The sequence below is a fragment of the Sapajus apella genome, unplaced genomic scaffold (assembly GCF_009761245.1).
Source record: "Sapajus apella isolate SASKATOON/1434 unplaced genomic scaffold, GSC_monkey_1.0 scaffold100, whole genome shotgun sequence".
Taxonomy (NCBI): domain Eukaryota; kingdom Metazoa; phylum Chordata; class Mammalia; order Primates; family Cebidae; genus Sapajus; species Sapajus apella.
In genome coordinates, this window is record NW_022437040.1 from 5,206,856 (window position 1) to 5,218,751 (window position 11,896).

Consider the following 11,896-nt stretch of genomic DNA (forward strand, 5'->3'; position numbering starts at 1 on the left):
TTCAATTATGTAATTTACCTCGCACTCCTTCACCCCAACTCACTTTATAGAACAGGTGCGCTTTTACCACAAAACTCAATCTTATTCAATAAAATACCACAAAAGATAAAATGTTATTCTTTTATTTATGTTAAATAAAAACATGAGAAAATCCTTTTTTAAAAAGGGTCAGAATATTCCTTATGTCTCCAAACCAAGTCCATGGATGCAAAGAAATGCTGAGTTCTTGATACACTTTCATGTCATAATAACCAAAGGAGACAACATGGGCTCGAGTCCTTCAGCTGCCACTTCAGGAGAGTCACATGCAGTATTTGGGAAAGCAAGGAACAGAACACAGGCATGAGTATTTTCTGGAAATACCTCCTGCCCTGGCAATGAACCTCAGTACCAAATATTTGTTTTCTTTTTTGTGGTCCTGATAAATTTTGAGGCCACACATCCTACTGAACTTCAATGATACAATTTCTCACAATTCCAGAATTCTATTAATTGGCAGTATAGTTTATGTGGCCAATGTGGATGAATTTTATAAATTTTGGAATTAAATACAATAGAACACTATTGCAAATTGTGCCAGCAAAAACAAGACCCCAAGGAACTGTCATTTCCAAAACATAATTGGGCACATATTTACAATGCACCTGCTAGGTTTTGAATTACTTGCCATTTCTGATCTACCCTAAAGACTATGCTTGAATCTCTGAAAACAAATGCTATATTTATGATTTCTATACCCCACATACTCCATAAATCCATCACAAACCCTACAGTCTGACTTAGCTTAATGGCAAATGATTCATCCAATAGGCCATGGTATATTCACAATTCTTCAATCTTATTCAGGTTGTAAGACGTTTTTCTACGACTGGAGTCACTAAGAAGTATTTCTCTGTTAGAGAAAGCATCATTTTCACCTTTGGCACAGTGCCAAGATGATACTTTATTACAGAATTTATGAAACTACGATTTAGTAACTTGCAGGCTTTATTAAAAGAAAAACAAAGAATAACTTAATATAACCCCATGTCCTAAAACTTTCTAGATTTCTTTTTTTAGTGCAAGAAATGCTGTATCATTGAAGCACTTGAGAATTACCATGAAATCTAGCAAAAAATGTCATCAACTCAGGAGTAGTAATAAAAAAGAGAAACAACCAGAGAGGCACACAGATTGTTTTTTTTTTTAAAAGGATTTTTATACTATATTAAAAAACCACAAAATAAAAAAGGGATCAATCAACATATATCTTAGAAGTCCTTCCAAGAGTCTTGGTATGCAACAGCCATGCAGGCTGTGACCTTTTTCCTTCTTTTCTCAGCTGCAGTTCATTTAAGGATCACTGGCGATGACTCGTGCTCTAGTTCTTAAAATCAAACTTGCTCTGCCAAATCCAAGACCCTGAATTTGTCCAAATTGTAGAAACATGCTTTTACCACCCGTCCACCAAAATACCTCCCATTCAAGTCAACAACCGCTGAAAGACAAACAAAAGACTGTTAATATAGGTATAAAACATGATAAAGGTTTAACTTTAATTAAACAGTAACTTTACTTGTAAAGATTAAGGTTGTAAATCAACTTTTTTATTCTTTAATATTTAGCTAACTAACCTTTAATTGCTGATTCAACTCTCTCAAATTCTAAAAATATCCGTACTGCTTCATCATCAGGGGCACCAGGAATCTGGATGAAAACAAGAGCGTGATGAGTAAAGGGACTTGAGATTGCACTGAAAATGAGTTTTCTCTTTTAAATGATTTGTCAGAGTGAATATTCTAATTATCACCATGTACGGTCAAGCAGCTGTCAAACACCAAGAAATAAGTATACTTTGTTCATCATCAAAAATGTACTGAACACCTGTTTTTGTAACAGGTATTAGGTGCCGGGATCACGGAGCTAAGCAATCTCTGACCTCATGAAGGCCCTGTGCCAGCTGATGATGTAAACAAACAATTATGAGGCCAACAAATAGCAATAACATAAAGAAAGAGAGAGGACAGAGCTTTTAGCTTAAAAAGGTTGGTGCTGCAGTGGCCTTTTACATCAGGTCTCATTTTGACTAGCTTGGTCTAAGCTTTCCTAGCCCTCTGCAATGTGGTCCATTCCACCCACATTCTGCTAATACCCAATGGGCCCATTCATTCCATTTTGGTAGTCCTGACCCTCACTATCTCCCAGGAGCCAATCAGAATACCCTTCCCTGCAAATGCCACCTATTCATTTCAAAGCGCAGCCCACATCAGTTATTGCTCACAAGACAGTCTCTATTTTTTCACTGATCTAATCCTTTTCTCAACTCCTGAAACTACAGTCAATACTACCTCGTCTAGTAACAGGATATCCTCTAGTTACTTTACATGTGTTTGTATTTCTTCAACTGAACACACCGAGAGTACAGGGCATGCTTCCTGTATCCCAAGTGCTCTCTGCATAGTGCAGTACATGTGAGAGGCACTAAGTACTCACCAATGACTGAAAGCAAAGGCACGTCTAAGTAACTGAACTACTGAGCATACTAGAATCAAGGTCTTCAGTCACTAAACCGATCCTCCATCATGAAACATTCCTATTTCTTCGCCAAATAAAACTTGAAGTGATTCTTGTCTTTATGTTTAAAACTGTAATAATTGAGTAAGAGAAGTACAAATAACCTATGTCTGTCACCTTCTGCAGTAAGAATATGTTACTTATAGCATAACCTGTCCTGTTTGTAGAAAATGTTTTGTAACCTGCCAATTACAACTTGGGTTATAAACATCAAAGGAAAACGTTCTTACTTCAAATATCACACATTTTCCAACTTTGCCATATTTTTCACATTCTTCCTTGGTTTCAACTTCCAAGTCTTCATCCACCTCTCCCGCACCAACCATGTTCTTTAAACACAAAAATAAATAAAATCAAGTACCAAGTATAACTTACAAACACCTAGCAGAAGTATATAAACATGACTTACTTTTGTGATGGTAAATGTTCTCAATCCCAAATGACACAATGAAAAATTTTATACCCAAAGTACCCAAAAGTTAGTATTTCTTAAAACACTAAAACATACATTAAGTCTGTAGAGTTACAAGAGCATCTATCCAAGCACCAAAATGTATAAACTAAGGCTCTTGCAATTTCAAAAATTTTAAAGTAATTACTTTAGTCTTAAACACTGTACTTAGCAAAGAAACTTACACATTAGTGAAAATGAAATCTAAAATCAGCCTTACACAGGATCTGCCCAAAGGTATTACTTGCAAAAGTATCATTTTCAGTTTTCCTTAACTTTTAAGGGGAGCAGGGTAGGTTGGGGTGACACACACAAATCTAGGCAGGTGGACAGCTCGCTTTCCTCAGCTTCTTACCCTTAGGAGGACCACTTTAGTAGGACACTTAAGTATCTCAGTCAGTGGGTTTGAATCTGACTTCTTGGATGCATCTGTATCAAAACATATTAGACGTGTTACAGAACTGAGTCCTACTTACAGTAACTAATTTAGTTTCAATAGCGATCCCCACCATTTATGTCCTAGGCATCTACACAATTGGTATCTGAGCAAAAACATAGCCTTATCTGCAATGAAAAAGCCTCTGCTTTGCTTTGGCATGTTTTTATAATAGTATCTGGATGTTCTGAGCCTCTACCATTACCTGCAATTTCTGCTTATCTCACTTCTCAAAGGGCTTGACAGGGCGCATGGGTGATAATTTCTATAGATGAGTTGCTTGGAGCAACAACACTTCAAGGTCACAGGCCCAGAGGCATATGCAGTTAATAATCCAGCCACCAGCTGCCTTACTTCAGATAACCTCACAAATTGGGACGACTGTTGGTTTCTGGCACTCACCTGTCAGACTCATGATGGGTCCTAAGCTGTGCATGAACAGGGCTGCCAGAAAAGTTTTCTTCTTTCTTTGGCAAAGGAAGTTCAGCTAGGCTGACTCAAACTTACTTTCCCTGCTTAAAATGCTAATATATGCTTGTCTCTTTCCTGAATTCCTTAAATACAGAACAGACTGTAAAAATTAAATGAAAATGAAACACCAACTAGGCATCATTTACCAAGAGACTGCAAAATAACATTAGACCTCACAAAGCAAACAGTCTGTAAGAGAATTAGAAACTACATCTCAACTGAAAGTGCAAAAAAAGCAGGGGGAGGCCGAGCGCAGCGGCTCAGGCTTGTAATCCGGGCACTTTGGGAGGCCAAGGTGGGCAGATCACCTGAAGTTGGGAGTTCGAGATCAGCCTGACCAACATGGAGAAACCCCATCTCTAGTAAAAAAAAAAATATAAAATTAGCCAGGTGTGGTGGCAGATGCCTGTAATCCCAGTTACTCAGGAGACTGAGACAGGAGAATGGCTTGAACCAAGGAGGTGGAGGTTGCAGTGAGCCGAGATCGTGCCATTGCACTGCAACCAGGGCAACGAGAGTAAAACTCCGTCTCAAAAAAAAAAAAAAAAAAAAAAAGCATAGGGAAAAGTAGAGACGACCTCCGAGACAGCAGATATATTCACTGACACACTACGTGGCCCTGTCCTTCCTGCTCTAAACACATAACCGTGATTTCTTCCTGAGGACTACTCATGCTCTGCCCGTCTCTCACCATCTTTTCTTCCACAGGCCTTCATCTCTCTACCTCTGTTTTGAAAAAACAAAAATGAGCCTCAGGATTCCTGGTTTCACAAAACAGAAGTGGCAGTGCATGTGTTCAGCATGGCCTGTGTTCTAGTGACAGCGGGGTCAGCCCTCTCTCCTTGGCCATACTCATCCTTGTCCCCCTGCTGGCACCTCAGGATCAAGACTGGCTATATCTGATATAGATGGGGCCAGCCCTTTCCCACTAGCCACACACTTTCTTGGGGACATACCTTTCTCTGTGGCGTCTCCCACGATGATCTTGCCACCACGCTTGCTGGTCTTCTCCACTGACAAGGCAGTGCTCAGCCCCTGCTCATGCTTCCCCAGACCCTGGCCCTCCCGGAAGCCATACTTCTGCATGATCTTGTGCGCCACCGTGCCCCTGGCAGGAGGAGGGAAAGGACTCTTAGCCTTGACATCGTCAACTGGAGATAGGTTGCATTTTTACATCACAACAACCTCCTTCTGGAGACACTGCATACTCCACAGGGGCTTCCACAAAGTCACGCATTATCTAGGAGTGGGCTATTAGACGGAAGCTGTGGGGATGTGCAGCATGAAAGAAATAGAAAAAGCTATGACTAAAATCCAGAATATCCTGTTATCTTGAAGGAAAACTGCCAGTTTCTCTGGTGGAGTCTACTCAGTGCCCCACCAGGAAACACAAGATCGTTTATGTGCTCCGGATCTATACTGCCACATAGCTTATGACCACAGTTTATTAAAAAGTGGCCATCAAAAAATAAGTATGAAGTTTCATATAATGAACACAATTCAATTTTCCTGAATAGCACAGGAGACTTTCTAATGACAGACTATATAAATGAAAGAACCCTTAGAGATCACCTACTTAACAAATGAGAAATAAAGAAATGGAGGCTAAGATTAGCTGACTAGCTTAAGGGGTGGACTAGAAGTAAAGCAAGATGCCACACTTAGAAATTATTTGTAGAGGCCAGGCACAATGGCTCACGCTTATAATCCCAGCATTTTGAGAGGCCAAGGCAGGTAGATCACCTGAGGTGAGGAATTCAAGACCAGCCTGACCAACATGGTGAAACCTCAGCTCTACTAAAAATGCAAAAATTAACCAGGTATGATGGCGTGCACCTGTAATCCCAGCTACTTGGCAGGCTGAGGCAGAAGAATTGCTTGAACACCGGAGGCGGAGGTTGCAGTGAGCCGAGATCGCACCACTGCACTCCAGGGTGACAGAGCAAGACTCCACCTCAAATAACCACAAAAAAAATTATCTGTACAACTGTTAATGGTAGAGCTGAAATTAGACTCCACAACTCTCAGTCCACTGCTTTCTCTAACAACCAGATGGCTCTCACACTGCGCTCTGAGGTGTGGCATGGGTCTGAAGGGCACCCCGACCCCATGACCACTGCTGCTTAGGGCTTAAGCCACAAAACCCGCTTCAACTGGAACTGCACCTACATTACTTCTTGTATTTAATTCCCTTAAAATTTTCATTTGAACAAGCTATTCTAGGGCTAAAAAGACCGAAAACTGCTGAATGGTACCATCTTGCATCTTTCCCAAGCACAAGTTAAAGATGCGTTCCTGGTTAAATGCAAATTCAGTAAAAAGTCAATTTTTATCATAAACAGGGAAAACAAAAGCAAAAACAAAACCAGCTTTGTGTCTGTCCAACCCTCCAGCACACAAACCTTCCTGCAGCCATGGCCATGTACTATGTCTGCACTGTCCAACATGGTCACCACTTGGATGTGGTCACTGAGCACTTAAAAAGAGACTAGTGAGTTTAAACTACACTCAGCTGTCTCACTGGCTACATTTCTGCTACAGGCAGCATCTGGCAGATACAACACAGCCTACAACAAAGGCTTCATGTGATGCCGCTTCATAGAACAGCTGCTTCACAGGATCAAAGTCAATAGCACAGAACATCCTCTTAACCAAAATGTTTGCCAAGTCCAGAACAGTTTAAAAAAATCTACAAGCCTCACCTGAACGTCAAACTTCTATATGGGGGCAAACAAATGTCGACTTGCAGTTAGAATGACCCTGAGTTTTTTAGATCAAAGATTTAGAACCATGACCTTAAAGCAGACGGCCCACTTCATCAGGAAAAAAGGTATCACCAGCCCTTTTGGAGACACTCTACATCAGCTGATTCATATAAGCTAATTTATTTGCAAATGTTATGAACGCAAATGTAAACAGTTATCAGGTTCTGTGTCTGTCTAGAGAAATAATGATCAACATCAAAATGAGTCAAAACTTCTACTGGAAGGCTTGCTGTTGTGAACAAGCCCCATCATTACACTGGAATATGCTCCACGTGACTGAGGCAGGCACGGTGTGACCCCACACACCAAGAGTCTCCCCACAGCCTAAATGTCCTTGGCTTCAAACAAGTTGCATCTATTCAAAGAGTTATCAACGCTTCACACTGTTTCTCAAGTTCTTAGATTAGAACATTCAATCGTTACCCCATGTTAGCGAGGAAGGAGTTGCTAGGCCCAGTTGGAGATCTCGGTCTGTCTTGTTCTTCATACATGGGGGGAGGAATGGCAGCTTTGGAAGACTGTGATCGAGGTCTTGAGTCCTCTTCATAAGGAAAATCTCGGGGTACTATTGGAGCAAAAGTAGGCTCACCAAAATACCATAGAAAACACTTTGAAACCTCACTTCTACCAATTACTTATCTTGAACAAATTCAACCTATTTTTTTAGTTTACCACAAGGAGAAAAACAACAAATGAACTTTATCGCCTTTACATGACTTTTTTTTAAAAGCAGAGGGAGGACACTGCTTTCCTGACTCTAACTTGGCTTTTGCTATTTCTACCTCCTCAACCATCCTTTTTACATCTTATTGAAATGTTATTTACCCTTTAAAATCTTGAATGAATATTCTTGTGGCAAGAGCTTCTGGATGGCCCACGAAGATACAATCTGGCCATCTTTTGACTCCCGCAGCACCTTGTGCACCTGTCTAGACCCTAACCTCACTATCCCATCAGCCTCATGGCCCACAAAAGTCTCCGAGGTTAGCAGCCAGCGGTGGCATCAACTCTAGTTATGTGAAAGTCAGCAAGAAGCTTTAAGACCATCCAGATGCCTGGGCCCCACTCCCAGAGACTGGTTTCAATTGGGGTTTATTGTTTGTCCGTTGTGTTCACATAACAGATATTTCATAATATTTTAGAAAGTATCTTCTTTAAAAGAGAAATAATGCAACAAGTTTTCGAAAGTACTATAAATGAGAATATCTGCTTGGGATAGTTTAGGTATAGTCCAATCCAGAGAATGGGAAAATGGTCTAGATGATATTCAAAGTCCAATGCCAACCACAGAATTTTAGAGCAGATCACTGCAAGAAGGAACAGTGGATGAGGGTGTTTTGGCAATGCAATGACAGGGATACCCATCAGCACTGAAAGGGAAACTAGGGGAAGAAAAAAAATCTAATCAAGGAAGGCACTGCCACCTTGTGGAGGATCATGAATATAACAGCCTGTAAACCTCTGAGTTAAAAAACAGTAAATTATCTACACTGTTTTAACTCCAAATGAATCTAACAACAAATAAGAAATATTAATGAAAACAAAGTGAATTGCATAAGAAAGACATGGATCCCAATGAATGAAATTGAAGCCTCAGAGCCTGGCATAAAAAGGTCTCTACAGGAGGGCACTGCATTCTGAGATCCAGGTGCAGCCTCAGCTGACAGAGGCAGGCAGGTAGGTAGGTAGGTAGGTAGGTAGGTAGGCAGGCAGGTAGGTAGCAGGCAGCAGGCAGGCCATTTCCCTCTACACTCAGCAAACCTGGGGGCCCAAGCTGAGATTCCACATGATTCGCTTAAAGATCTGTATCAGAATAAAAGAGGAAGAAACAGATCTACTTACACTCCTTGTCTTTCTCTACCAGAGAAGTGGGTGGGGCAATCGCAGCTCCGCCCATACCTGCAAAAACACAAATCCAAGCATTAAAGGAGGTTTCCGATGCCAGACTCCCAAGGACAATGACACACCATATATCACCTTAGAAAAAACTAAAAAAGGAAAAAAGGAGGCTACTTCATCCCTCCTACTACATATAAACAAACCTCTGACATTAGGATTTAAAACGTAGAAAAGTGGCAATACTCCCTCAGTTACATAAAATTGTTCCTTCCTTTTTTTTTTTTTTTTGAGACGGAGTTTCACTCTTGTTACCCAGGCTGGAGTGCAATGGCACGATCTCGGCTCACCGCAACCTCCACCTCCGGGGTTCAGGCAATTCTCCTGCCTTAACCTCCTGAGTAGCTGAGATTACAGGCACGCACCACCATGCCCAGCTGATGTTTTGAATTTTTAGTAGAGACAGGTTTTCACCATGTTGACCAGGATGGTCTCGATCTCTTGACCTCATGATCCACCCGCCTCGGCCTCCCAAAGTGCTGGGATTACAGGCTTGAGCCACCGCGCCCAGCAAAATTGTTCCTTCCTAAAAGGAACTCAAGAGCTCCACAATGTAGTTCACAAATGAATTTTAAGGCAAAACAATACAACCAAGAGAACCAGCAGTTACTTAAAAAGAAAGTAATGTAACTATTTACTGAAAGTGATACCTATCAGGCCCTTTACACACACGGCCTCTTTCCGGCTTCACAGACCTCTGAAGTAGATATTACTGCATCCAGTTTACAGATAAGACAATGATCAGTGGGGAGTACATCAACAGAAAGGGAGGAAACCCAGCTCCCTGCATTGCCATATCTTCCCCCACCACCACACAGCATGCTCCTTTACTAGGGTGCAAACCACTGGAATTAAACACGCATTTAAAAGTGTGGGTCCTTCTGGCTTCTGAAGAAACTGCTGTTGTCACTATTCCTGCTGTATTTCCTGGACAAAGAATGGTGTACACAAACAAACCAAAAGAGATAAGAGAGATCTTCTGTATCTGCTATCTGACAACTGGAAGGAGACGTCAGTGGAGACCATAAAGAATTTTGCATTAGGTCTAAGTCCTAACATATATTACATATACATATTACATATATATATTACATGATACATATTATGGCTTAACAATGAAATAATAAAAAACATAAAATGTACAGTTTAAAAAAATTGATTACGAAGTCATGCATCAGCACAAAATGTTTAACAAAGAAACTATTCTGGCTGGACAAGATGGCTCACTCCTGTAATCCCAGCACTTTGGGAGGCTGAGGCAGGCAAATCACTTGGGGCCAGGAGTTTAAGACTAGCCTGGTCAACATGGCAAAACCCCATCTCTACTAAAAATACAAAAATCAGCTGGGTGTGGCGGTGCATACCTGTAATCCCAGCTAATCGGGAGGCTGAGGCAGGAGAATCATCTGAACCGGGAAATGGAAGTTGCAGTGAGCCGAGATGACGCCACTGCACTCCAGCCTGGTCAACAGAACGAGTGTCTCAAAAAAAAAAAAAAAGGCAGTTGGGTGCAGTGGCTCACATCTGAAATCCTAGAACTTTGGGAGGCTCAGGTGAATGGATCACTTGAGGTCAGGAGTTCAAGACCAGCCTGGCCAACATGGCTCTACTAAACCCCGTTTCTACTAAAAATGCAAAATACAGCGAGGCATGGTGGCACACACCTGTAATTCCAGAAACTTGGGTGGCTGAGGCAGGAGAACTGCTAGAACCCAAAACGTTGGAGGTGCAGTAAACCAAGATTGCGCCACTGCACTCCGGCCTGGGTGACAGAGCGATTCCATCTCAAAAAAAAATAATAATAATAATTCTAAAGAATTATTCTAGAAATTATTCTAAAGCCAGTGTCCATGCATTTTGATTAACAGGACTGGACAATACAAAATTCTCAGGGAGAAATATGAACCTGAGTAAAACCTTCTTACATTTCTTTTGAAATATTTCCTATGATCATTTTACTAACTTTGTCACTAGGACCTAGAGTGATTATTGATTCTGAAAAGCGGATTAGCTCTAATAAATTCACAGTAAAAAAAATTCAGGGTGATTACTGGAAATCTGCTACTAATCACATTAAAATAAGAACATCAATCTGTCAACAGCTATACATATAATGGGCATGCCACTACTTCCCTAACATTAGCTCCAAGGTCAAACAGAACGTCTTCTCATTCAAAGTCATAATTCCTGCTGGTGTTTAAGAAAAAAACAAGTATCCTTAACATGGAAAGCATGCCTCCTTATCAAAAAGGGCACTCAATAATATAAGCTGGAAAAAGAAGACCTACAAATATTCAACCTATATACTGAATTTCAAGACAAGTTAATGAAAACCAAACATCTGGGGATTAGTTAAGATAGAGTATATGAAATATGTCATGATGCCCGACACAGACACACTCAATGTTAACTATGCTTCCCCCTAAGAGAAACAAGAGTGGATTCAGCACAGGCCAACTGGACTTGCTGCAACTAGACAGTGCAGAAATAGATTTTAAGCTAGTCCCAAAGTATCCAATCAATAAATGTTAGAAAGTGGTTGTGAAGCTCAAAGGAAAACCCAATATAAATCAAAGCTGTTATGCAAATGTGGATTGCTGAGATTCCAGAAAGAAAATTACCCATATCAATGTCAAATGAGCTATTTATCAAACTGAAAAGAAGAAGCAAATAGTGGAACTGCACTCCCACTATTTAAATATGTTGAAAACATGTTTGTGTTCATGCCTTACTTCTTTTCCTCCTCTCTCGTTCATAATCTTCATCTTCATCAGAATCTGGATCTGGTCTCCTTGAAAACCCACTTGCTTCATGTCTGTCTTTACGCCTTCTGTGATAACAAAGGAAATAAATGTTCACACAGATGAACCAATTTAGAGACATGAACCTGGGATGACTTCCTCTTAGCCAGAAGATATCCAAATCCTTCCACAATAAACTATTAATTTGTGGGAGCTGGGCGGATGGGAAGCGTAACTGTAAAAGACTAAAGTAGATAAAATATGAAAAGTCAGAAAAATTCAAGAGATAAATTGAACCAATAAGTACATGAGAGTAACTAGCAAGAAAAAGATTCCTTGATGTTGACCTCTTTCGATGTTAAAGCCTATCAACATAGTAATAATCATTTCAATTGTCTGTAACTTTCATTCATGAAATGATCCAATAAATGGGAAACAATATATCAATATTTAATACATGTTAACTATTTGATAAGAGTAAATATTTTTCTTTTTTTATTTATTTATTTTTTTTTTTGAGACGGAGTTTTCGCTCTTGTTACCCAGGCTGGAGTGCAATGGCGCGATCTCGGCTCACCGCAAC

The 11,896-nt window shown here is 40.5% G+C and overlaps 1 protein-coding gene across 1 annotated transcript; it reads right to left on the minus strand.

The window, feature by feature from the left end:
- Positions 1–106: 106 nt before the first annotated feature.
- Positions 107–11,679, minus strand: RBM17 (RNA binding motif protein 17). Its single transcript, XM_032258179.1, has 7 exons — positions 11,305–11,679; positions 8,519–8,575; positions 7,100–7,241; positions 4,868–5,019; positions 3,360–3,433; positions 2,784–2,882; positions 107–1,686 (listed from the first exon to the last, which is right to left on the minus strand). Exons 1-7 carry the CDS (start codon positions 11,453–11,455, stop codon positions 1,609–1,611), a joined length of 753 nt encoding a protein of 250 aa, XP_032114070.1. The 5' UTR covers positions 11,456–11,679; the 3' UTR covers positions 107–1,608.
- Positions 11,680–11,896: the final 217 nt, after the last annotated feature.